At 47.3% G+C, this 27,544-nt stretch overlaps 1 protein-coding gene across 1 annotated transcript; it reads right to left on the bottom strand.

The window, feature by feature from the left end:
* Positions 1-51: 51 nt before the first annotated feature.
* LOC8031759 (transmembrane protein 50A) lies at positions 52-27,244 on the bottom strand. The gene is made up of 6 exons (XM_029980381.4): positions 26,647-27,244; positions 26,476-26,588; positions 13,924-13,991; positions 10,274-10,366; positions 1,126-1,186; positions 52-1,067 (listed from the first exon to the last, which is right to left on the bottom strand). The coding sequence occupies exons 1-6, from the start codon at positions 26,743-26,745 to the stop codon at positions 1,022-1,024; spliced, it is 480 nt and encodes a 159-aa protein (XP_029836241.1). The 5' UTR covers positions 26,746-27,244; the 3' UTR covers positions 52-1,021.
* Between the last annotated feature and the right edge of the window lie 300 nt (positions 27,245-27,544).

Consider the following 27,544-nt stretch of genomic DNA (forward strand, 5'->3'; position numbering starts at 1 on the left):
GGCCACTCACTAAACACAATATCAATCCGTCACTTTGATTCGAAACAGACATTTTGAGCCATAGAAAAGTTGGCTTTTTATTTGCAACTTCTGGGCAAGTTCTTTTTCATAAATATTTCCACAAAGCAAATGCACCACCTAGCCTCGCTTCCATAGCAAATTACAGTGAATGTTGTCCAATTTCTTTGAGGTGGGTTAGATTTCCCTGGTGGCCTTTCAGCGGAACAGTAGTGATACATTTTGCAAGTCTTCTACAAGGAAAGCCTCAAAAGATTCTTCTATACTTTGCATGCACACTTCTGGGGTCTGTGCTTAAACCTGAATATCTGCAAAGATTTGCTTATATCAAGATTTGATACTGGACATCTGGAAATAAATGTTTGACTGGTAGTCGAGGCAAACAATAAAATGCACAACCGAACCACGAATAAAATGTGCTAGCAAAATTCCCAATTGTCAGTTCAACTTCTGCATTATCCTCAGCTGGAAAGCAAGGTTGACGAACAAGGTGGAAAGCGAGGTGGGTTTGTCAGTTTATTAATTTACGATCACCACAGACAAGGAAGGTACAAAAGTGTTCATCAGCTAGGAACATGCAGGCTATAAAATTAGTTAATTGCCTCTACTTCTGGAAACGCCACAGGTCACAAGAGTGTCGCATAACCAAGGAAAATAGCTACTGCAATGATGGAAAGATTGTAGATCACCACTGTAGATAAGCTATGCACACCACAAAACTGGGACACTCGGGCATTCCAGAGTCCCGCACGTGCGAGATCATCGTGAAATGGCCGCTGCTGCAATATAAGGGCAGCCCAGCCAAGTACTTCATGACGCTTCTACGCTCGATAGGAACCACGGAGGCACAATTTGGAATAACTTGCCAAATGTCTCGAGCTCGGGAAACAAAAGGGCAATGTTGGGAGCCTCTAAACAGTAAAAGCTCCACACCGTCGCGAGTGGAGCCAATTTTATGAACGTGGCCGAAGGAAGCGGTTAAACAGGCCTGGTTGCTTGGGCCCTAGCCCCAGAGGTCTTCTGTCCTACCAAACTTGAAGACCAGGGCCCTGTGGGAGAGGAGGGATTATGAGCAGAGGCCTCGGTTGAAGGACCAACGCCACTCACCCGAGGAAGATGAAGGAGTTCTGGAGGAAGATGGCGATGCCAGGCCACTGCACCTCTCTCCCTGCATGCACATTGGAAGCACGCTCGCAATGCTACGAAGACTGCCTCGTCGTCTCCGGCCATTACAGTTAATGTAATGGCCGGAGAACAAGAATGTAACGGCAGAAAACAAGTTTTTTTCTTTTTTTTTTCTCATGATGTTTAAAACATGAAACTGGGACAGGAGAAAGGTGACAGCGTCTCAAACTCGGCTGACAAAATTTATTTCATACGCGCTTTTATATCCACCTCCCAAGGTTGCCCATAACGTCCACAAGAATAAATAGAACAAAAATTGTTCTTAAAGTGAATCAATATCTAAGCCAGTTTATTCCGAACACAGCAAGGCACAAAACAATAGCAGGAGGCCCAGGAGTGAACTCGAGTTTGCATTCTCTTCTTTAAAGGAGCTCTGCAACAATTTTAATGTTGAAAGAATTGGCATCTTCTACTTTTGATATTGTTCATCTTCAGGGGTGGAACTCATGAAATGTACTTGGGAGCAGCCACGGGAGCAGCTGAAACAGCTGTTTTGGAGCAGGTTGGGAGCAGCTAAAACTACATTCTGGAGCAGGCTAGGAACAGCTCAGATCAGTTTGCATTGCACTTCAGCTTGTATCTTACACAAGCACGAAAGCAATCTCAATTGTGCTTAGCAGCAGAGATGATAATGAGCGGTTAGGGACCTAGGTAGAGGGGATAACAGAGTAATATATGCGAAAACTTGAATCTTTGTGAGCCTTAATGAGAATCAAACAGCAAGTACTCTATGTTTCTGAAAATAGCGTCCTTGATATTTTCTGAGTGGCCTTCAGACGCTGAAGATGCAAACCAGCTCTGCTTATCGCACAACCCACACATGCTCGACATAGTAATTATATGTGCGAACCACGTGACGTGCGTAAACAACGGACGTGCAGTTGCACGGAGGAACAGGGCAACAAATTTCGAGTTTATCCTATTGTGCAACTCGATATCGAAGCAGCAGACTACGATTAACGAAGTTATCGTATTTGAAGCGATAAGCAGGAGCAAGGTTAAAGTACTCCGAGCAGATAAGTAGAGCTGCTGACCGGCAAGGTTTCGGATCGGACCGCGTTTCAGTTCTATCAAATCACGATTTATCTTGCAAGAATGCGGTTCCAACTCCTAACGATGAAGCACTAAAAGGAATATTTTTGCTCATTTGCTTTCGACTGGATGACGTCCGGATCCCGGGCCGCAGAGCCTCATGCAATCTGACGCTTAACGACTCGACCTCATCCTCGGCCTACTTGCCCTACCGCTTATAGTTGAAGAGTAACAATCCAGTCGCAGATGGTGTAGCGGTTAGAATCCGAGTTTTTTCGCGCGCTTCCGACTAGGGATAGACAAGGGGAATAAACAGAACAAGGGATTGCAAGGCCGACCAGGCTAAACGCCCTCATTGTTGACAATCGAGTCGATAAAAACCGACTCCCAAGACAAAATAAAACGTTTTTTTGGCGCACGTTTTGCGATTTGGCGCATAATGGCGCGAGGTATTGGCTTTGGCGCAGTTTCTGCAACATGGCGCAGGATGGCGCAGACACATGCGTCTGGCGCAAAATGGCGCAGGCGTTCCACCCCTGATCTTGTCACAAAGGACAGAAAACACACTTCCTTCCTTCGTAATGTTGTGATTCCGCCGCGTAATCGCGAGGCAAAAATCAGAATATTCTCCGACCTGCAGCCGTGAGCGGCGGCCATGAGAAACACGCGGCATGACGTCAATGGAGGTCTTGTAGAAAGATGGCAAGTTGTGCAAATACCTGCTCGATTAAAGGTAACTTTTCCATAAATCTTGTCATTCCAACATAAATATAAATGCGTCAAAAACCAGGTATCATTGACAAAACTTTTATTATACGGAGTTTTAGTGGCGCCATCTATCCGAGGTCCACAAAACCGTCTGCTCTATCTGCTAACGCGAACAGCTGCCAGAAGCCGGAGGGGGACGGGGATGGCCGAACCCGAATGAGACTTTCCTCCTTTCACCATATTGTCCGTGCTGCGCCAGCACGTGGTTGTGAGCGGATGAGTTCTCGCTGCTCACTGATGGCTGTAGAGAGAGAGCTTCACCGGAACCCCGCGCGACCCCCATTGACGTCACAGCGCATGTGACCCGGAAGATGGTGAAGGAGTTGAGAGGTGCCAAAAGCCTCAATCTTTGTTCATTTTTAAAATAAAAACTAGGACGTGCAGGCAAAAGCATTTTTTTTCTCTACTTCAGAATGGTCAAGACATCAACTCCTAAATTATTTAAGCAAAGCATTGAAATTGTTGCACAGCTCCTTTAAGACGAGGAACCAGTTACGCTCTTCTTAGCCTCCAAGCTGGACACAAACCCAGTTGTCCTGCAGCCTGCGTGCAGCCTCATTATAATGAAATTGCTTTCTTTAAAATATTGCTTTTATCAAAGTGTCCCGACTGAAATGCACTCATTCTTAATTGCATTATTTGAAGTGTATCAGCGGCTGACCACGCTTATTACAAATACGGAGGTGCCGAAAGCACACAAGCCTACACGGAAGTGCACGGAGTTTCTCGCGTTCCCTCCCCTTTCTGCACCAAGGCGAACGGCCAAACTGGGGGAATGGAGTAAACAGGTGACTGAGAGCAGAGAGTGCAGAGCTGGCAGAGCACCACTTCCAATGTCAATGCGCCGACACGGACAGGGAGCAGCCTCAACGTTCCGACGCTACTCACGGCACCTGCAGCCGACACTGCCCGACTCCTATCGGAATCGGTTCAAAGGAGCGATGGAGTTCGGAGGAGGTCATCCCTTCGAAAGACCCCCGACGTGCGTGCCTGTGCAGGCAAGCCTGCGGCGTACTGGGCATATTACACTCACACGTGCATCGTATGGGATTGTTTACCGAAAATCGCTTAGATCTGTGAGGTTGAGCAAAGTGGCTGGCCCAAGTCCGAAATAGCCAAAGAATTCGACATTCCGTCACCGGCTGTTCGACACCATCCACCATTTTGTGGAACAGGCGAGGCATATTGCACAGGTTCGAGAAGTTTCCAATGCAGGAGAAAGTTCACCAACAACCCGAAGATGAAAGATCACCCACTGCTTTGCGCACGTCGGATTTTCTTTAGCGAGCATGCTTGCCAAGCCGGCGCACGATTCCCATAGCTGCAACTATCTCTACAGGAGTGTGTGGAAACATGTTGGCAAAGCCACCGAGAATAACTTTGATTCGGTTGCACTTGCCGATGCGGACATTACTGTTGCTGTTTGTGCTACGAATGCTGAGATTGTAGACTTTGCATGCGCCAGGGTAAACACGAAGCGATGTCGGAGAGGCACCTCAGGAAACGCCGACGACCGCAGAGGCGCGAAACATTCTACGGCTGCTTCGAAACAAAGTGGAGTGCAGCGGCGGTGACGGTGTTCTTTCGATGCCTAGAGCAGTTTGAGGAGAACTGATGCCTAATAAAATTATCAGCAAACTCCACTTAATTTTTTTTTACTCAGTAAAGATGTTGCGGGGTGTTCATAACCAAGGTTTGTTCAATTAAATATACGGTCAGAGTGTTCTGCAGTGTTCCCGCTCACCTACGAGGCTGCTGGCACAGTTTTTTTGGCTCTGTCACTTTTATTAAATTACCACTTCCATCGCTTTTTCTTTTTTGCTGTCCTGTTTACTTGGTTATAGCGAGGGATTACTGTATGCCTTTGCCGGGATATTTTACGATACATGCTAACAGCAAACGAACACTGAGGACCGAACAAGCCCCGCTATCACTGCTGAGTAGGCCAAGAACAAGTGCAAGTCATTAGAAAGAGCTTACAAGAACGCAAAAGCAAAAAACAACTTGAGTCACTCTTATTTCCAATACAAGGAGCCTTGACTTTGGTCACCAATTGTAAACACGCTGTTTCTGTGGTTTAGGGAGCTTCGTGGTATTCTTGAGAAGGAGCACCACGTTGCACCAATTGTATTGTTGGTGCCGAAAAGGGTGATTGAGAAGAATGCAGAGACAGAGTATAACATATTTTCTGGTGTATAAGACAAACCGCCAGAAATTGTGGAAAAAGAATGTGTCTTATGTATGAGACGCATCATTCTATAAGACCCCCCCCCCTTTTTGCAAGTTTCTAAGTAAAAATTAGTATATAAGACAAACCTGTGTATAAGACGCAACGACGAAAAGTTTGGAAAAAAAGTGTGTCTTATACACCAGAAAATACAGCAAGTACATGAAAGGCATAAACGTAACATGATAAAAAAAATTTAAAGACGTTTACAAATCTCTGTAATGCGAAATTAGAGTGCAGCTCCTGAGGGGGAGGAGGGGAGGGTATGCTCCCTGTCCGTACCCTCCCCTCCTCCTCTGTGCCACCTCCTCCCCGTTTCCTCCTCTCCCCATACCTCCCCTCCCCTCCTTTCCTCCTCCTCTTCCCTCCTCCGTTTTCTACGTAGGACATGTTCGCGAAAAAGCGGGGTGGCTGCCTTCACACTCCACGCATTTTGGGGCGTTCTCGCGGATATCCGCTACACAATCATTATTGCCATACTTGGCACACAGTTCATGTCCACGACAGTTTCGGGATCTATGTCCAAATTATTGACAGCGGAAGCAACACTGTGGGTTGGGTATGAAGGGACAAACCCGACAGTTCAAATATCCAGCTTTGAATGAGGCAGGAACGTTAGTATCAGACGTTTTGTGGGCTACTCTCATCCGTCTGGCCGAGTAGCGATGCGTCGGATGCCAACGACTGCATGGTTGCAGAGTCCCTCGAGAACTTCCTCCTCTGTACAGTCGAGAAGGTAATGACACCTCGGACAGTGTTCAATGTTTGGTGAGGACTAACGCTTACCACGTGGTCGACTAAACGAGTCAGGAGGGTTTTCTGTCTCAACTTCCTCGAGAAGGTCACCAGAAAGATTTTCTGCCTTATCTCCAATCCAAGGAATGGAGAAGCCTTAGACATGGGCAGTGCATCATCTTCTGCGTGGATTACAAGAAATCTAGGGAATGTTTCAGGCTCAAGAGCTTTTACTAAAGGGCAAACTCTTTTTGGGGGAGCAAACAAAAATTGAGCAACTGTAACAGAAAACAAAGGGATACCAAATATGACCTTGCTGGGTATGTCACACTACCAGTGTTACTTGGAAGCTATACCGAAGGTTGGCCCTTGCCGCCTAGGGTGAAAACGGAAGGAACAGATCCTAGAAGAGGAGACTGACTGTATCATCCATAGACGGGAGACCTTACCAAAACTCCCGTCTATGACAACCGGGGGCCCGAGTGGTGTATTGCCTCACCCGGGGGGCCCCCAGGGGTCCAACCATCCCCGGGCTCGGCTCAACCACCAGGATGCCCTTTTCCCCAGCCACACGTGGTGACGCCACTCCCCTACTAACGCCCCCTGCAAGGCAAAGGGTTTCACCCGTGCCATACTTACTGACGGGCACAATGTGCATAAGCTTTGGGTCGTCGAAAAAGTTTTCGACTCTCAGACGACCTGCAAGCGTCACAGCCCCGAATCAGTGCAATCCCTGTTTCGCAGCACGTTACGTTGTGGTTGCCCCGAGCACCCTTTCCACACCAAGCACACACGCGTGCCCCGGGTGCTCCAAAGAAAGCCAGCTCACTCGCGTCAGACAAGTAATGCACGAAAAGCTTCCTCGTGTCGCATAAAACCACTGAGCAAGGACGGCACCAATCTTTTAATTGCCATCCTTTTTTCTCACCGGATCGTTGAAGACGAGCAAACTTTTTAATATATTATCTGCAGATTACATATTGTTAGCCAAGATAACCATGCGATTCTTTTAAAGGGCAACTCTGCTCATTTCGGGATAATGAGTGATTTCGCATTAAAAGCCCTAATAACAGACACTACGTCATTTGCTTTGCAAAAAAATGAAAGCCGCTTACAACTCCCTGTAACGCCGAATTAGAGCGCAGCTCTTGAGGAGGAGGAGGGAAGGGCACTGGGGGGGGGGGGGGGTTAAACTAACCAGGGGGGGGTCACGTTACCTTGGGGGTCACGTGACCCCCAATGCCGATGATGTCATCACTGACGTCACTGATGACGTCATCAGTGACGATGACGATGCGGGTACCGATGACGTCATTAGTGACGTCACTGATGACTTCACCAGTGATGATGACGAAGACGATGCGAATGTCGGTGACGTCATCAGTGACGTCGCTGATGACGTCATCAGTGATGATGACGATGACGATGCGGATGCCGGTGACGACATCAGTGACGTCACTGATGACGTCATCAGTGATGATGACGATGACGATGTGGATGCCGGTGACGTCATCAGTGATGATGACGATGACGATGTGGATGCCGGTGACGTCATCAGTGATGATGACGATGACGATGTGGATGCCGGTGACGTCATCAGTGATGATGACGATGACGATGCGGATGCCGGTGACGTCATCAGTGATGATGACGATGACGATGTGGATGCCGGTGACGTCATCAGTGATGATGACGATGACGATGTGGATGCCGGTGACGTCATCAGTGATGATGACGATGACGATGCGGATGCCGGTGACGTCATCAGTGATGACGATGACGATGTGGATGCCGGTGACGTCATCAGTGATGATGACGATGACGATGTGGATGCCGGTGACGTCATCAGTGATGATGACGATGACGATGTGGATGCCGGTGACGTCATCAGTGATGATGACGATGACGATGTGGATGCCGGTGACGTCATCAGTGACGATGACGTCATCGGGGGGTCACGCGACATCGGCGGGGGTCACGTGACCTCGAGGAGGGGGCCACGTGACCCCCCACGAGGTCACGTGACCTTGGTGGGGGGCTCGCGCGGTGCATTATGGGACATTTCCCATGATGCACCGCGCGGTTACGCCGACGGCGACGGCGACGGCGACGCCGACGCCGACGGCGACGCCGCTCAAGCCGGAAACGGGCCCCTAAGAGCTGCGCTCTAAAAAATGGGACATATATTTTTAAATCTAATTCTAAACACGAGCGGAAATCAAAACCGAAACTTCGGCTCCGTCCAACAACGTTGGCCTCGGGCCGCCAAGAACATGGCTATCACGTGGTACGAGATGTCACGTGACCGTTTACGTAACGACGGGCGGGCGCGTACCAGGCGCAAATGTCGTCTGCACTGCACTCTTCACCATGTTTCGGTGTCTACGGCATTCGACGAAGACTGCACTACTGCGGCATTACTCTGCACACATCGTGTCCGAAATGTGGACGAAACTCCAAGAGACGATAATCACAAACAGCGAGACGAAGACGGCATCCCGTGAAGAAACGTCAGCAACGCCCCGTGAAGAGACGTTGCTGACGTCACCCGCTACGCTTGCCAAGAGAAGTAAAAACAAGCAAAACGGGGCAATGGTGATGACGTTTAGCTCAGTGTTGGCTTCGCTCACGTCGTAGCCTTGACTGCGCTGTTAGTTGCGCCTCAATTCGCCTCAAGTCAGCCCATTTCTCATTTCGGCAACTTGGCAATTTGCAAAGTTTGCCGGACCATTTAAGAAACATTGAGACAGAACTACGTTATAATATTTGGCGTGTGGCCTTCCTAAGTGATACTGAAGAGGACTGCATTGTTTTTTCAAAAACAAAAATGAAGCGGAGTTTCCCTTTAATTCATTTTCTAAGATTTACAGCCGCATCGCGGTCACCTGGCATCGGGCCATTAAAGGGGCCATACAACAATATTGGGTTGTTTCTCATTTCACGAAAGCTTACTGGCACTACTGTGGCCGAATTATACTCGCACGCAATGCCACTGACCAAAAGCTTCTTTGTAATTTCATGAATTAAAGCCAGTTTTTCTTTCTGTCGCTCCTTGGCAAAGCTCGATGTCGTAGGGACTGCAATGTTCAGCTAGTCACAAGGACAGTAACAATAGCCAAATGGGAACGGATGTGCCTGAACATTCTATTTGACCTCGTGACAATGCCTCGACGAGCACTTGGGTAGTGGCTCGTGTCAAATTTCCACGGTGACGGAAACGGCCCAACCCCAACTATGTCTGGAACTCGTCACGTTCACTGTGCTATGCCAACCCTGGCACGTGGCTATGATGAACATTGGTGGCATGCAATCGGCACTAGATCTCGTGGCGTCTAGCCACGAGGTCTAGTGCTGAATGTTCCGTTGAGAGTAAGCGCTCGTCCTGTTCCCCTTCCTTTTTGTCCTTGTCTTTGTTACCGCTTTTAAATTTTTACTCCTTCAAAGGTTATGAAAGTCAAGGAATTATTCTAAATGCTATTTAATAAAGTGTGAATTGTGGCACTACCCCTTTAAGCGGCACATTTATGTAGGAGATCATTTTCTCTCTGCGGATGTTTCTGCACCGCGTGGAAGTGACGATGACTCTGGCGACGAGGAACTCTCGCCGCCGTCGATTCTTGCGCCGAGTGCCGCTGATGCGGAAACTGCATTGGGCGTCGTAGAACGTTTTCTCTCGGGCGAAGAGAATGCCGAAGACGCCTTACGATGCATACGTAACTTGCAGAGCCGAGTGACGGTGGCGCGTTTGCGTCAGCAAAAACAATCTAAGATCGACCAGTTCTTCTCCTAAGTGAGTACTGAATAAAATAAACTCAGTTTTATATGTGCTTTTTTAATTCGAAGTTTGCTAAATTCGAAGCATTTTGATGTCCCTGTGAGCTTCGAATTACCGAGAGTCTACTGTATTAGGCATGAAATGTTTCCTTCTGCCCCGAATAAGCATCTTAAAAGTGAACATCTTGGCAGACATCTACTTGGTTAGGAATTATAATAGATGTATATATATATTTCTGTTCTATCAATTAAGCATTCCAAAAGCCTTTTTGTTTGACCACATTACTCGCAAAGGGCCTTTTCGTTATCCAGGTGCAGTTCATCGACACTTCCGAGGGGCTTCATGATGCTACCACTTTTTGCCCTGACCGATGCAGGGGAAAAAGGCCTGCATTGGCCAGAGCGATTGGCTGGCAATGTGAAACAAAGAAAAATAAAATATATAACACAATTTCTGCTACACCTTCTGTCAATCACTTCCGAGAAAAAGGAGCCGTTCAATTTCATTCAATGTGGCACTCAACCAAAGCTCACCCTGTGTGACGTAGTCGCCGAACAGAATCCAACAGGAGGCAATCAGTGATCCAAAGCCGAGGGCAAAGCCAATGAAAAGCCACATGCGGGCCCCTGCACAAAGTTCATGCACGAAGTCAAGGAGCAGATGTACTGGATCAGAGCTCTGGCTTCAAGGTCAAGCAGAAGGGGCACTGCAAAGGGCTTTTGTCCATTCAAAGGATTGTATTCATTCTACCTCAGAGGCCAATATTTCCGTTCCTGGCCTAGACCTGCCGCCAGCCATGGTACTCGTATATTATTTGCCATTGCACGCTGGTTAAGCCCTCTATAACGCCAAAATGTTGTTGGAAATGCATTTGTGCGTGCTTTTGTGAGCAAGGAATAACGGGCAAGTTACCTTCTAGAGGTCAGAAATAACTGACCATATTTTAGATCTCTAGAGCCCTGTCTGCACGTACAGAAATAGACCATTGGGGAATGTATGCAGTGCCCCCGCAGCCATCTAGATACATTATGATAATCTCAAGTATGGTGCACAAATAGAATGCTGGTTTAGTATTGGGTTATAACACAGCGAAGGCCAAACAACAAAACAAAACTTGTCAACATTCAGCGCTATCACACTCCAACGTCTCTTGCACGCAAGCCAGCGCTGCCTGTAGTCAGTTGTGCCACGGCGTGCACGTTACAAAACGCTCCCATCCACACCTGCTTCAACTATTCCAATGGTGGAGCAGAACTTTTCTGCCAAGCACCCTTTTTTGTTAATCTGTCTGACAAGCTCACACAGAATGTGTGCCGAGTGATCAGACCGGCGTTTTCGGCATGACCAAAGCCAGCTGGTGACAGACCCGTTTTGCGCCAATTGTTGGATGCTGCCAGACTGTCTGAAGTCGTTGTGCACGTTCCTGCCAGTGGCTCTTACGTCGGAGCATAACAGTGCCCTAAGAAAGAAGGAATCGTGTCGCCCTAGATGTAGGAAGCGTACAAGTCGGACCGAGCATACGCCAACATGGCCCAACAATTTCCTGCGCCGCACGGTGCAAAGTGGGGTCGCCGAGAGGCCTCGCAAGATTTTCTGCGAAGGTCTATGTGCTATCGGTTACTAAGACAGCGCGGTCGGCATGCTTGCCGTGGCGGCCATTAGGCTTTGCGCTGGGAACCACGAGGGACTCCAGAAAGACAAGGGTGCTTCTGCTCGCACCCTACATATTATCTAAGGCCAGGGGCGCCACTTGCTGCCCCGCAGGGGTGTGGAAACAACTACCACGAAAACACCGTGGAAGTGCCCACTTGGCACAAGTGCCCACTTTTAACATTTTTCAAACTTGAGAATTCTGAAAATTAACCATTAAGTGCCCTCCAAAGCACCTGCATCGGCCCAAAATATTCACAGAGTTGCAGCAGCCACGAGACCGCCAGCAGCGACGACGGGGATATTCGCTTTCTTGCGATGCAAAGGGAAAAACTACCTTCCTTATCTTGCATTAACCGAGTTGTTTTCTGGGTTTAGTTACGACGAATAGGTACTGGTGTACCGCGCCATTTATTGTGTAAAATATATATGCTTTCTATGATCCCGTTCACCCTGCCTTTGAAGCTCTGTAATGACCCCCATTTTTACAGCGCAGCTGTTAAGGGCTAGTTTCCCGAAGATCGTGTCCGGTACCAAACAAATGTCGACACAAATTCTGCTTGCCGCCGTTGCTCACAGATCGCGGCAACCTTTCCAGCCTCGGCAACCTGACAACTGGTTTTTGCCGTCGCTCATACATGGCAGCAACATTTCTTTGGAAGAAGAGCGGGAACGGAACAAGCGGCGATGTGGGCAGCAGCACTAATGGTTTTGCAACCGTTGCGAGGCCGATATCGTCTAAAGTTCGACTGCGTCGGGCGCTTCAGATTCCCTTGCAAAAGAAGAGCAGATTGCTCGCCTAAAAAGCCACCGCCGAGAGCAGAAGCTACAGCTCCGCTGCTCTTCCTTCTTCACCAGAGTGGAAAGGCTGGAAGTTGTTTGCTTTTTATTGATTTACTCGGACAAGCGCCTATGTCTAGATTAACTAAGTTTTCAGTATGGTGGGCGCTTCTTGGTATTTTACAGTGCATAGTCACTAGCGGCCTCTACGATTTGCATCTGGAATCAACGTAACCACATCCACATTCAACTCGCGCCTTGGGTCTTTTGCGAATGGGCTAATGAGAAACAGCTTAAAAGGAGAATGGGTTGGATGCAGAAATGTTAGACCGCCAAGATTCCTTTGCAAATGGGCTCACGAGAAAGAGGCTAAAATGAAACTCGGTTGAAAGCAAAATGTTGAAACGCCAAGGGTCTTCTGCGAATGGCTTCACGAGAAACAGGTTTAAATGAGAAAGGGCTGAAAGCAGAAATGTTAAAACGACAAAAATTTTTTGATAATAGGTTCAAAAGGAAACAGGCCAAAAAAAGAGAGTGTTGAAAGTAGAATTGTTAAAATACCAAGGGTCCTTTGCAAATGGCCTCACGAGAAACAGGTTCAAATAAGAGAGGGTCGAAAGCAGAAATGTTAAATGCAAAGTGTCTTTTGTGAATGGGTTCAAATGAGAAAGGGTTGAAAGGAAGAAAGTTAGAACACTAAGGGTCTTTACAAATAGCTTCAAATGAGAAAGCTTCAATTCAGAAAGGGTTCAAAGGAGAAAGGTTGAGATACTAAAGGTCTTTTGCAAATCAGTCTTAATGAGAAAGGGATTAAGGGAGAAAGGCTAGAATGCTAAGGGTATTCTGCAAATGGGTTCAAACGAGAAAGGCTTGAAAGGAGAAAGGTTAGAATAGCAAGGGTCTTTTGCAAATGGCTTCAAGGATCAAGTGAGAAAGGTTAAGAGGAGGAAGATTCAAATGCCAAGGGTCTTTGCAAAAGGGTTCAAATGAGGAAGGTTCAAATGAGGGAAAGTTCAAATAAGGAAAGGTTGAAAGGAGAAAGGTTAGAATGCCAAGTGTATTTTGTATACGGGTTGAATTGAGAAAGGTTCAAATGAGAAAGGGTTGAAAACGGTAAGGCTAAAATTCTAAAGGTCTTTTGTAAATAAGCTAAAAGAAGAAAGGGTTACTTCGAGACAGACTCGCTCCGACACCACTTTGTGGCAATTGGGCCCGCTGCAGGAAAAGGTTGGCATCCCCTGCCCTAAAACATTGCAAGGAATGAAGCAATGGCTGAAGAAATAACTCGGCAAGGGCATTGTTGTTCAAGGAGAACCAGGATTATGAGAAGAAACCACGCCCACTGCAGTGTACCATGTTGTGGGTTGACTTACGGATCAATTGAAGGAAACGATTGAGAGTGATTTTACTCTATGGTCGGTGGCAGGGTAAGAGTTGAGGGCGAGGGGAAGGAAGGCTGGGGAGGAGGAAGCAGGCGGAATGCTAAGGCAGCAGGCATGTTTCCTTTTCCACAGCCTTCCTTTCCTTCGCCCTCAACTCTTTACCTGTCACCGACTATCGCTATCGACGAGAGCATGCAACACATATCAATAGCGTTGGCACAGAGCATCATGAACCGGAACTGCCTCCCATGTCTGACACAGCCAACAGTTGTGTCTTTCGTTGCTTGGCCAGAAGATAATCAGAGACTGGAGAAACCTTCCTGTCGACACAAGATTTCACGGTGGTACAGAGGGCCGTCGGTGCCACATACCTCTCTGACCAATGCAGCCCGTGGTGTACGAGTCTCCACGAATCTGACCATTGGACACCGCGTTGATCCTGGAACAGAGCAAGATTGCGCACAATGAACCACTGGCAGACACGGCGCACTCAACTGCATACGGCTGGCCTCCTTAGGCAGTGCACGACTGTTTTTCCAACCAGTTTGTGACCTTCCTCCAAACTTTCTTCTTGATCGGCGTTAGACCGAGTTGTCCTTGCCTGCCGGAGCAAATTAACCTGGTAACAAATAACAACTCGTTTTCAAGGTTATACAACTTCATTTTCTCAGTATGTGCCTACCAAATGCTTCCTGTCATTGCCATGAAAGCACATCTGCCTGTATTACGTTTGGAGCATCGGCGAAAGTTCTGGACTAAAAAAATAAAATTCCACTGTGTTACGTGCTCTCACCTGTGCACTCCAGATGCACTGCAAGGCACAGTGTTCATACTGTAGCCTGTATTGCCACTTTGAAAAACAAATAACAACCGTCCCTCGCACAATCGATCCGCTCAAGCGTCATTGTGAATTTCATGCACCAGAATTGCTGCTGACATCCCTTTCCCCCTTTCACCGCTTCCAAGGCCCAAGGCCTGACCGTAGCCCATTTTCTGTTCTGCCTCCCGCGAGCCAAACTAAATCAGATTATCGCTCACCGTGAGATCATTCTCCTTTTAAACACCTATGTCCACTGATGAATCACAAACATGTAACAACTTGTTTGACAGGAAAAAGGTCTATTTGAGGAGAAAGAGAAATGAGTGTGTAGAAACAAAAGCACACAAACAAAAGCACACTTAATGCATGTAAGGGTTGACATTCTTGTATTTTTGTTTATTATAGTGGTTCAAGTTTATTCTCATCACAAGATAGTCAACTGAAAATATTCTCTTATGTCTCTTTTAACATAAAATGAAGTGTCACAGCGAAAATGTTTCGCAAATCAAGCACAATTGCTCTTGTGGTCCCCTAAATTTTATTAATTCCAAAACCTCGATTCGGCACTTGAAGAGAAACATTCAACCGAGAAAGAGATTTATTTAGAACTTCCGAGATCTTGGTGCAACCAGTTGTAGTTGGGGCACTCTAGAACCATTGCATATGGTCCCATACGGAGCAGAGCAATGCAAACTGGAGAGCAAACACCTCCATCTTTGCTCGTTGTTGTCGTGATTGTACGGTTTGTATGTTTAAGGTGTTAATAAAGGTACAGAAGACACAGGATGCATTAAGGAATATTTCAATATTGCAATATAAATCAGAAAAATAAATATTTCCACCGCAGCTATTTTAAGGAATGTCATTCTAAGAGTTGTTTTTCTCACGGTTTTGTCCTGGTCACATTAAGGGGTGGCATTGTCAGTCTTGTATGACGCTTGACTGGACTGCCGAAGGAGGATGGTGGAGGGCTCTTCGTTGATGGGGATAGTTGTTGGGATCCTGGAACGTCTGGAGCTGTCGATGAATCCGATCGCTGGAGTTGTCCTCCGCGCCTCACGTAGTCCAGTCAGCCTCAGGCAGGTCAAGCCTTAAACACAAGAGGTGACGGGGAGAGAGTTGGGCCTCTGACGTCACCTCACGTCAACGGAGGTCCGCCCAGCTCCTCACAGCTTGGCCTTCCAAGTCGTCCTTGATTTTCTTCTTCATGGCTGCAGGTCTTGCAGTCTTTTGCCATCATTATCTCATTCATAGCTTGACCTATCCTGGTCCTCCTGAATTTCACATCTCACTCACTCTTCAATGGAACCTCTGAGCCTTGAGCAAGCTCATTTAATGCACAAACAGCGGTTTTAGATTCATCTTTGGTTGATTCCAACAACCCGACCATTCCTTGCAGTTCCCTGCACTTTTTCTCAAGCTTTGCAACTTCTGCGACTTCCTCTACTACCATTTCAACTTTTAGTGGTTTTTCCTCTGTCCAAGCTTTAAGAGGCCGCTTGCGCTTGGTTCTGTACCACCCTTGGACTTCCTGCAGCTCATCTTTGGCAAACTGCTGGCAAACTGCCAGCCGTTCCTGAAGACTTGCACCCTGAAGTCCTAAGTAATTTTCCTAAGGCAATTACCTTTCCTAGCTCCATGTTCACACACCCTCACCTTGAAATTTGGCTCTCTGGATATTAAAGAGAGTGTCCTGTTGCGGACGCCAGAGTTGTGAAGATGATGATGGTAAATTATGAGGACATGGAAGTGTATGTGAAACAAGAGGAACATGACTCGTAAGAAGAGCAATATACATATACTTACAAAGTCCTTTTGGGCGTAGCCATGTCCACGCTTTTAGCGGTGTCCAGCCGGTAGAGACGGCGAACTCGACTTGCCCGGGTGTCGTCCCCACAGGCCTTTACACCTGTCCGGAATTGTGCCTCAGCAGCCCAATCCACCGGTGTCCTTCCATCCTTCTTGTGCCATCACTCCCGCGTCTTCTTTTCCGTTCATTTTAAGTCCACCAAGTTCTGCTTCCCCACTTCGCGGTCACTTCTCAAAAGTCCACATCATCACACTCGTAAATTCACGAATAATGAAAGACCACACTGACTCGCCAATTTACAGTATATAAGCAATGATTCTTAAGAAATTATGCGCGCCTAATAAAAATACTTTTGTTAGTTTTTGAACCTGGTGCAAGCTCAGAAGTCTCCTTTGAATTAAGAATGACTTGAGGGACGTCAAGCCCCTACTTGTTCAGTCAACCAAAAAATGCTCCAGACCTCCAGCCACTCCCTCCAAGCAGAATGTCGTCAAGTGCCTGAATGTTCCAGAGAACCTTTCATGTAATCTCTAGCAAAGTTTATTGGTGACCGACTCAAAAAATTCGGGTATTTGCTCGCTTGTTTCGAAACCAAAAGATTTTGTTCTATATATAACAGCCGCAAGTTAGTCAGCTTCAGTCAGCGACTTGTCTCTTAGCTGTAGATGAGAACCAATGCAGCACCACCGCTAGCCTTTAAGGTACACACGCCGGTGTGACGCAGATCAAAATGGGCAGAAGTGGGTTCTGCAGTGCAAACTTTCACTTCACATGCTCCAAGCTGTGTCGACTGATCTCCTTGCCTCCAAAGGATTCTTTCTATCCCCCAAGGTTACTTAAAAACACTTAACTTTTTTTTTTCTTTATTTTATGCACCTGGATATATTATAATTGTCACAAAATAAATGTTAAAAAAAAAAAAAAGATATATCGCTACGAGATCCATTTTAAATATCGTAATGTGATTCTCTTTCGGGATGACGTGCCAAAACAAAAGCATGTCTCAGAATCGTATAAAATAAGGCTCGGGATGTAAATATTGCACTAAAATGTTTTCTTTCATGAAAAGATTATTTTGTGGCATTTGTGACATATCTACCTACTGCGGCAGTCTGCTAATAAAACGCATCTGATTGGCCCAACAGCCGACAGATAACGACATGTAAGATCATAGGGGGCCACGATGGGCGCTTCCCTCGACCTAGGCAATAGCAGACGTTTCTGAGTTCGAAGCATGCACTCTTTTTCTGTACGAACTGTCGGTACATGATTATTTTATTCTACCAATAAAACATTAGAAAATGGAGATAAAACAAGAACCGTCGGCGCATGATTATTTTATTCTACCAATAAAACATTACAAAATGAATATAAAACAAGAACAACCAAACAAAAATGTTGCCTTACTTTTTTTTTTCCGAAAATTATTTTCATGGTACGTTTGCTTTGCACTCTCTGGTTGTTACTGCGCTTCTGCTCTGCAACTTCGTCCGAGCTGTATTGGGGTGCGAGCCATCTTCAAGGTAGCTTCCAACGAGCGAGAGAAGGTTGCTCTCATACGGGGACTGCCAGAGGACGAAAAAGGTCTTCTTGGGCAAAGTTTCGGCAGCAACCTCTGGGCTCCCCTACTATTCTACGCTGGCTGAGGCGCCCCAACAAGAAGGGAAACATCCAAAACAAGCTACCAACAAAAGTGGTGTCATCGGCGAAGCTGACGCTCAATTGATTGATTGATTGATTATTAGGTGTTTAATGGCGCAAAAGCAACATAGGCCATGCTGCGCCAAAGGAATAGTTAAAAGACTCTATAGTAAAAGGAAGGAATTACTATGCAGATGATCTATAACTGGTGCAGGTAGCCAGTTTTTTTAAGAAAATCTAAAATATGACCAAAAGGAACTAAAGGTTGATCTCCCAGTAAAAAGGCTGGATGAAATGGAAGGTATCCAGAAAGTGCAGGGAAACTTGTTCGATGTTCTTGATCAAAGAATTTGCAGTGCCATAGAATATGCAGCATTGTTAGCAATTCACCGCAATGCTCACAGACTGGGGCGTCCTCACCACAAAGAAGGTGTCGATGGGTGACACGTGAATGTCCAATTCTCAAACGACACATTAAAACTTCATGGTGACGGTCTCTATGGTGCGAACTCTCCCATACCTCCAAACGTGGTTTGATGACATGTAGCTTATTATTTATTTCTTTGTCCCAGTCTTGCTGCCAGGCATTATGAATTGCTTTTTTAAGAACTGGTTTAAAATCTTCTTGAGGCAGCTGAACGGGTGTTTCCAGAGCATCCTTAACAGACGCTGCCAGCCTATCCGCCTTCTCATTACCTGAAATTCCCACAAGGAATTTCAGGTAACCCAGCACAGCTTGATATTGTATCCCATTTGGGAAGCCAGGTTTAACTCTACCCGTACTTGTTGCACGAGCCGATTCTAAGAATCATTGAGGGAACAGAGAGAGAGGATAGCACTCTGGGAGTCCACAAACAAGATAGCTTTCCTGATGTTGTTGCCTAATATATATTCGATGACCATGAGCACACCATAAAGTTCTGCAGTAAAAATGCTGGCAAGAGAGTGAAGCCGTCGAGCTTTTACAAAGTGTTCTGAATATACAGCCGAACCGACAAAGTGTGGAGTTTTTGCACCATCAGTGAAGAATTGTGCATGGTCCTTATACTTAGCTTGCAAGGTCATAAACTCTTGCTGAAGGACTAGTGGTGCAACAGTTCGCTTATTGTATTTTGCTAGTGACCAGTCACAGGTATAGTGCACCGCCTTCCAAGGAGCAATGCTTCGAACTTTCGTCATCAAGCTACGCTCAGGAAGTGCAAGCTGCAGGGATGCAGACATGTATTGAATGCGGAGGCTTAAAGGCCGTACTATACTTGGCTTATTCTCAAAAAGACAAAAAAAAGGAGATACCTGCAAACAACGGAAGGATGGGTGTTCAGGGTCAGATTTGTTTTTATAACTTTAGCATAGGCTGAGGAACTGTCTTCGCTTTTCTAATGGCATTTGGTACGTCTCTGCATACAAACTCGGGACAGGCGACGTTCGGAAGGCCCCCGTGGCAAGTCGAAGTCCAAGGTGATGCACAGGATCTAGCATTTTTAAAGATGACGGTCGTGCCGAGCCATATACAACCGCACCATAGTCGAGGCGGGAACGAACCAGCGAGTTGTAAAGTTGCAGGAGGCATCTCCTGTCAGAACCCCAGGACATGTGTGCAAGTACCTTGAGAACATTGGCAGATTTAAGACACTTTCGCTTCAGTTCTTTTAGATGGGTCTGAAAAGTGAGCTTCTTATCAAAAATAACACCCAAGAATTTGTGCTCATGCCTAACGGTTACGTCAATACCATTCATCTGCAAGCTGGGATCTAGCGACAACCCTCGACGTAATGAAAAAGGCACGCACACTGTTTTTTCTGGTGCAAACCGGAAGCCATTTTCATCGGCCCACTTACTCATCCTATTTATTGCTATCTGCAATTGGCGCTCACAAATTGACAAGTTGCATGAGGAGAAAGCGATCTGGACATCGTCTACGTACAATGAATAAAAGACTGATGGTGGTATGTATAACTGCAGCGAGGCTGTTGATCTTAATTGCAAACAAGGTAACACTCAAGACACCTCCTTGTGGGACGCCGTTTTCCTGTGTAAAAACATCTGAGAGCGTGGATCCCAGGCGGACTTGAAAGAAACGGTCTGTCAAGAAGTCCTTTAAGCAACGCAGCATGCGGCCACGAATGCCACACCTACACAGGTCCTGAAGTATTCCGTACCGCCATGCCGTATCGTAAGCTTTCTGTAAATCAAAAAAGACAGAAACGCAATGCTGCCGGTTCACAAAAGCCTCACGCACGAAAGTCTCCAACCGGACAAGGTGATCTAAGGTTGAGCGACCTCTTCTAAAACCACACTGGTTTTTATCAAAAATTTTCTTTTGTTCTAGAATGTATACTAGCCTTCTGTTAATAAGCCGTTCATAAGTTTTTCCTAGACAACTAGTCAGTGCTATAGGCCGATAACTTGCTGGTAGGGAAGGGTCTTTGCCAGGCTTCAAGATGGGAATGATGTGTGCTCGCTTCCAGCACTGTGGAAAACAAGAAGCTTCCCATAAATAATTAAAGAAAGACAACAAATTCACCAAGGATTCAGCCGACAAGTGCCTCAGCAGTTCATAATGAATCATATCTGGACCAGGTGCCGACTGCTTCCTTACTGCAAGGGCAAATTCAAGCTCACACATTGTGAACGGCCGGTTGTAACCAGTATCACTTCCAGAGAAATCAATATGCTGTTTTTCTGCCAAGGACCTGAACTTTTTAAATTTGGTAGAGTAATTTGAAGAACTGGAGACTTCTCGAAAATGATCAGCAAGAATGTCAGCCTGATCTTTTAGTGATGGGGATGATGAAGGAAAAAGGGGAATGCTGAAGGAGTGGTAAGTACCTCGAATTTTCTTAACACGATCCCATACCTCTTTTGCAGGAACAAAACTGTTTAGGGAGGATACATATTTCACCCATGAGGTCTTCTTGGCTTGTTTTCGTGTCCAACGAGCTTTTGCTTTACACTGTTTGAATTTGATCTTGTTCTGAACAGTCGGGTACCGCCGAAACTTTCCCCAAGCCTTATCCTGAGCTTTTATGGTGGTTGTACAATCCTTGTTCCACCAAGGCTTGCATTTCTTGGGAATATTTCCAAAAGTTCGGGGAACTGACAGAGAAGCAGCATTTATAATTTTTTCGGTAAGATAAAGAGTCGCTTCCTCAGGAGACATAGCTAAAAAAACAGCGGGATCAACCACTGCCTCCAGAGAAAATAAAGCCCAGTCGGCTTTATCTAACTTCCACTTGGGAGCACAAGCTCGAAGAGAAGGAAGGGATACTGAACTTTCTAAAATTACAGGAAAATGGTCACTACCGAAAGGATTTTCTAAAACCTTCCAAGAAAAGCAGGGAAGTAATGTAGGTGATGATATGGAAAGATCAATGGAAGTAAAAGTATTATGAGGTGCACTAAAAAAAGTTGGTTGTCTCTTGTTTAAAAGGCAAAGGCCAGATGACAGTAAAAAACGTTCTATGACACCGCCACGAGAGTCTTGACGAGCACTGCCCCACATGGGGTGGTGTGCATTAAAATCTCCTAACATTAAAAAAGGCTGTGGCAGTTGGCCCACAAGCCCTTGCAGGTCATGTAAATGCACTGGAAAGTTTGGTGGAAGGTAAAGCGAAACAATAGTAATTAGGCGGTCAAGCAGAACACAAACTGCTACTGCCTCTAAGGGGGTTGCGAGAGGGACAGGCGCACAGGCAATACCACTCTGCACAACCACAGCTACTCCACCAGAAGAGGTGTTACAAGAAACACGGTCTTTTCTAAAAACCTGATGTCGCCGTAGTACCTGAGTATGTGTTTCATTAAGATGAGTCTCCTGTAAACAGATGGCAACAGGCTGGAGCTCATCGAGAAAAAAGTTGACATCATCAATATTACGAAAAAGACCGCGGCAGTTCCACTGCATTATACCTATATTTTTAACCATTTAAAACAAAACAAGTATGACATACAAATTATATCAAAAAGCTATATTCCTTACGGTTTAAAATCTATTTTTACACGCGGCGCACTTTGTTTTTTAGGGGGGTTATTCTGCCTCCGGTTAGAGTCACCGGAGGCAGAGGGGGTGGACTCTGATCTTGAGAGGAGAGCCTCCTCATCAGATCTCGACCCACCCTCGTCCATGGGCTCGTCTGCAGTTGCTGGCAGCTGGCCCTTAGAGGTCGACTGCTTTGGCACCTCCCCAGGCTTCCTCTGAGGAGCAGAGGTGTGGGGAGGTAGGCCCCGACCCCGAGAGGTCGAAGCAGCCGGTTGAGCAGGAGACGACATCTCCTGTTCTGGGGCGGATGCTGGCAAAGCAGCATTCACCTTGCAGTTCGGAGGCGGTGCCACTGGCGCCGCTCTCGGGGGTTTAGAGGGGGACCGTGACGGGAGATGCAGGTCGTCCGGAGACGTCTGAGTTCCCATCGAAACTACTGGCCGCGCTGGTCCCCTGCGCACGGCCTCGGCATAAGAGCCCTTCGATACAAAAGCAAAACGCTTCTTTGCCTCAGTGTAGGTAATGTTTTCGGTAACTTTTAATGTAAGAACTTCTTTCTCGTCTTTCCACACAGGGCAAGATCGAGAGTATGCCGGGTGGTTGCCACTACAGTTCGCACAATGAGGCTCATTATCGCACACATCTGCAACGTGTTCCTTGCTGGAGCACTTTGCACAGGTGTCCCTTCCCCGACAGTTCCGTGACCCATGGCCGAACCTCTGGCACTTAAAGCACCGTTGAGGGTTCGGCACATAAGGTCGGACCCGGCATTGAAGATAACCTGCCTTTACAGTCTGCGGCAGAGTGGTTGAATCGAAAGTCAAAATTATATGTTTTGTCTTCCGTTCCACACCATCACGGCGGATAGTGATTCGTCGTGCATCTATAACTCCTTGACTAGAGAGGCCCTCAATTATCTCTGGCTCAGGTGAGCCAAGCAAGTCATCTTCAGAAATGACCCCTTGAACACTGTTCAGTTTGCGGTGAGGACTGACGCTTACTTTGTAGTCAGAGACAAGGTTCAGTTTAAGGAGGGCATCACTTTGCTGCTTTGTGTTGACCTCGACAAGGAGATCATCAGATCCCATCTTCTTTGCATTGTAATTGGCGCCAATAACACCCTCAAGAACTTTGGAGACTAGAAAGGGAGAAAGTTTGCCAAGTGGCTTGTCACCTTCCGAGTGCATAACAAGGAACTTCGGGAATTTTTCCAGTACAAAAGATTGTTTCGTGTTCAGTGCTTCGGTGCGGCCCCTTTTGGGGGGCCGATCAAAAGGTTTAAGTTTGGAACCCATATGAAGGGGGAGGGTTTTCGGAAACTGTGGTGCACCGCCCACCACCGAGCCCAACAAGGGAATAGGTAACGCTCCATAACAAGAATGGCTTGGCTGAAGACGTTACGCTATTAGTGCTGCCCAGTCTCTATAACCAAGAGTGGTTTTGGACAAGGTGTCTGTCGCCACCCAAGGTTAGCCCTTGCCGCCAAAGGAGTTGAAAAGGAAAGAAGAGAAATGAGAAGAGTGAAAAGGAGGAGAAGACAAGGGTGAAAGTAGAGAGGGGATAGTAGAAGTGGCGACTAGACTGAATCATCCTGGCCGGGCCTTACCAGGACTCCCGTCTACGAGAAGCAGGGGCCGAAGTGGTGTATTGCCTCACCCGGGGGGCCCCGAAGGGTCCAAACCTACCCCGGGCTCGGCTCAACCACCAGGATGCCCTTTTCCCCGGACACGGGAAAGCCACGCACAGCCATACGTGGGCGGGCGAACCCGCATGGCTCGGGGTCCGTGGAGACGCCACCCCCCAAACACCTGCTTTCACAGGTGCCCCCTGCGGGGGAAGCTGACGCTCAAAAATGCGGTACTCGGTGCTTTTACTGCCGACTCCACCTGTCGATGTGGGGAGCACTGCTGACATCTGTCGGCTGTTGCACCAATCAGACACCTTTGGTTAGCACATGGCCGCCGTACGTGGGGATTTCAAGCCTTTCATTTTTAACTTTTTACTTGGGCAAGTTTGCTCAGTGCAAAATTTATACATAGCTTGCAAGTGTCGCCATTGCTGGGTACTGGCAGTTATTTCTGCTTACTAGTTTCTTTAAATTACAAATTCTGCGGTGTCAAACTAACACGGCAAAAAAAACACTCGCGGCACATAAAATGCAGGAATAGCCGAGAATGACGTCACATGCAAGCTATGTAGCACGTTCGTCGGCCACTTCTGGGTAAAATTTTAGCTTGATACATTTAGAAACCGATTTATGCCGTCCCTTCAGACAACCATAGATCCCTTTGACTCACCATGTAGGTTGTGGAAAGGTAACCAATGTTTGAACGCTGCATCTAAGCATACATTAGACGTACCTGGGACGTGAAGTCTAAAGATACGTCGGACGTACCCAGAACGCGGAGTCTACGTCGGACGTCCTATAGCGTGGGCAGTCGGACCACGGCCAGACGCTCCCGCTGGTGTATTTGCAGCAATCCAAAAGCATTCCACGCTCGTGACTTTGCGAACTCGCATAAGTGGCCGGCAGCTGCTTGGCCTGGCCGCCGTGTGAGACACGGGAGACTCTACACTACACTATGCTGCACACGGACTGTGGTGCATACAGATCCGTGGAGTGTCAAGAGATTGAAACATTGTATCTACCATATTACTGATTTCAAATTCCCTGACTTTTCCAGGTTTTTCCCTGACTATTTTAATCAAATTCCTCGAGTTAGGTCAAAGGATGACATTTCGGCAGTGTTATTCAGTATGGCCGTGCCGATGAGCAACCGCCGTGCCACTTTCAATTGTCATTTCCCTTATTTAGCCCACTTTTTGAAGGATTTCCCGACTTTTCCAGATGATCCAAAATTCCCTGAGAATTCAAGGTTTTCTAGGTTCGTAGACACCCTGTGAAAGTTCGGCACCTGTTTGCGGCATTTAGTGAGCAGGAAGCTGCTATACACCCATTTTTGGCGACTACCGGTTTTCTCTCATCCGGGCACCTCGTTGCATAAACGATTTCCGGTTTCGAAATGAATGTGTTCTTGCTTACGAGATTTAACTCTTGTATCAGAGTGCTCTCGGTGTTGCTGTAGGTAAATTCCGCCGAAACGCCCGGTACTGTGCTTACGGATGCACTATGCGATTGTGAGAAGTTGTAAATTAAGTCTCGAAAATGATTTTGTTCTGTTTCCAGCGTGATGCCCATGGTTCATGGACGGCGAAGCGAGCTTCTTGACGGAACGCAACCGTAACAGTGACACGTCGGTAAATGTAATGTGTAAAATGTGTGTCAATGAGCATTTCATTGACGAAATGGGATGCGGAGTCTGGCAGGCCAAGAGGTTTTTATTAGCATATCAAAGGCATTTACTTCTTCATCGTATGAAATTATCAACTAATAATGGCCTTGTAGTCTTTTTTCTTTTTTTTTTTTAATTGGATCTCTTAACGCAGGGACGTGCGCTTTACAATCCTAGGCAATTGTAAATTACGACAAAGATATACTGTTTGAATGTAACTAACCCTGAAATGCCCACGCAGTACATAGTCCCTGGAAAGGGCAGGACAGACCGGCCAGTGTTCCGCAAAAATCGAAACATCCTGCGTCTTGTTATCTTCTGTCCTGCAGTTAGGCGACCTGGGAGCACTCGCACGCTCAGTCAGTTTCTTGGCTGGCAGATCTAGATGCACACAGCAATGTGTCTGACCTTCGAGTACGCTCAACGTTACGTCGAGACGCTACCGGGACATCCATGCTTCATATGTCGCGTAACAGACTAATCACCGAATTCGTTGCCGTGCAGCTGTGCTTCGTGCAAAGCACGGATAAAGGCCCACTGACGTAGCAGCCTTTCACTACGTCGTGGGAACTTACATCACAGCGAGTCACCAGAATGTCCCTGCTGCTTAGTATGAATTTAAGCGTGGCAATTAATTCGAGGAGCACCGTCGCGTGCGACAATGCACTTGTTTCGGGAACTGAACGCAGTCAAGCGCAACTGTATGAATGGGTATTTACTCGCGGTCGTGTCGGGCCAGGTCACTTAGGGTACAAATGTGCTTCCTTCATTCGACATTCTTGAATTCGTTGGGTCGAACGTTTCAAAAGGGTCGAGCTCCATCATTCTGAGGCAAACTTGAATAATATGCGCTCGTCATTGTGCGAGCCCCATAGTACCCATAGCAAAAACACGCAACACCCGGGTACCAGAAATGGAAATTCCAACAGGAAGCCGCCATCTTTTTTTGTTGTTGTTTACCTTGTAAATGGGTGCATAAGAGAAGCTGGTGCAGTTTTGTGAGCACGACTGTCAACCCATCACAGTCGGCTCTCGGCAGGCGAGAGCCGCCGTCCTCCCGGAGTAGCCGCCGTCCGTCCTTTCCCCGTCAACACGGACCACGCAGTACGGTCCAAACTTCGAGCGCCGAGGAAAAATTCGCACGAAGGTTCGTACTCCGACCAGTTAGCTCAGCGCCGAACAGTTCGGAGATTTTAACACTTCTCTCGGTGGTGCCTCAAATGCAAATCTTGACAGTCGCGCCAAGAAAATTGACCGGGCACGTCCGCCGTACCGTTAGAACTCCGCGTTCTGGTTACGTCCGACATATCTTTAGACACATCCATGTTCGAATCGTTCCCAAGTGTGAGCGGTTGCGAGAGAGAAGGGGGTTCGACTCACATGAAGAGAGACAGGGTGCTCATGACTCCGCAGACGTGGAAGGCGTGGTTGAAGTCCTGACTGGACGGGTAGTGGGCCGCCACGTCGATGATGATCCACCAGCCGACGAAAAACTGCACGCACCGAGGTCCGAACAGCTAGCTGCTCGTTGATCCGAGCTGCACCACTTACCAGGGAGCCCGCGACGATGGACGCTATGGCGTTCCTCTTCTCGCTCAGGTCCATCCATTCCGGACGATTGAACTGGATGTTGTCGAAGCAGCCTGCCATGATCGGACCGGAGCGGGGGACACCAAGACGCCTTTGACGACCGAACCTCTTGCAAGGCCCAAGCGCTCGACACCGCTGGCAAACAGCGAGGAGAACCGCGGAGGTCGCAAATTTAGGTTGCGTCAGTTATATTCTGCCCCAGTTTTGCTCGCATTAGAAACGTGTAAAAGCTGATTGCTATTTAGCGAATAACCCCTGTTTACAGTCAGTTTCCCAAGGAACTTTACGACTTCAATACCACCACTCGGATCTACGTTCAGTCAGTGGCCGGCTGTGTTCCAAAATTTACTCGATCCGACTCATATCCGACTGGCGGATAGTTGTGGATAGGGGTGTCGCGAACTTTTGTCGAACAGGATTTTTAGGTCGAACTTTCGGGGTTCGACTGGGTCGAACCGGTTCGACGAACATTCGAACTTTTCACCAGATTCGACCGGTTTGACTTTGCGGTAGACCTGTGCGCCGGTCAGAAATCGCCGGCGGCGGCGCGCCGGTGTTTGTACCTCCGGCGGCGGCGTGTTGACGGCGCGGGGATCATCGGATCGGCGGCGGCGTGGCGCGGAAGAGGGAGGGGAGGGGGAAGGGGGGGGGGGGGGGGGGGAGGGGTTTGTAAATTAGAGAGTGAGGGGGAGAGAGAAAGGAGTCGTTTGAATTTGGAAAGCAAGATGCAAATACCATAAAAAGGAACACACTCTTTTATTTTATTTTATTTTTTTTTTCTGGAGAGGTATACGCGTCGCAAGTGGGCTCATTTTCGTCTTCTGCGCATGAGAAAGGAAGTAGCGGTGACGTCAGAACG

This window comes from Ixodes scapularis, unplaced genomic scaffold (assembly GCF_016920785.2).
Source record: "Ixodes scapularis isolate PalLabHiFi unplaced genomic scaffold, ASM1692078v2 PGA_scaffold0__279_contigs__length_252992795, whole genome shotgun sequence".
Taxonomy (NCBI): domain Eukaryota; kingdom Metazoa; phylum Arthropoda; class Arachnida; order Ixodida; family Ixodidae; genus Ixodes; species Ixodes scapularis.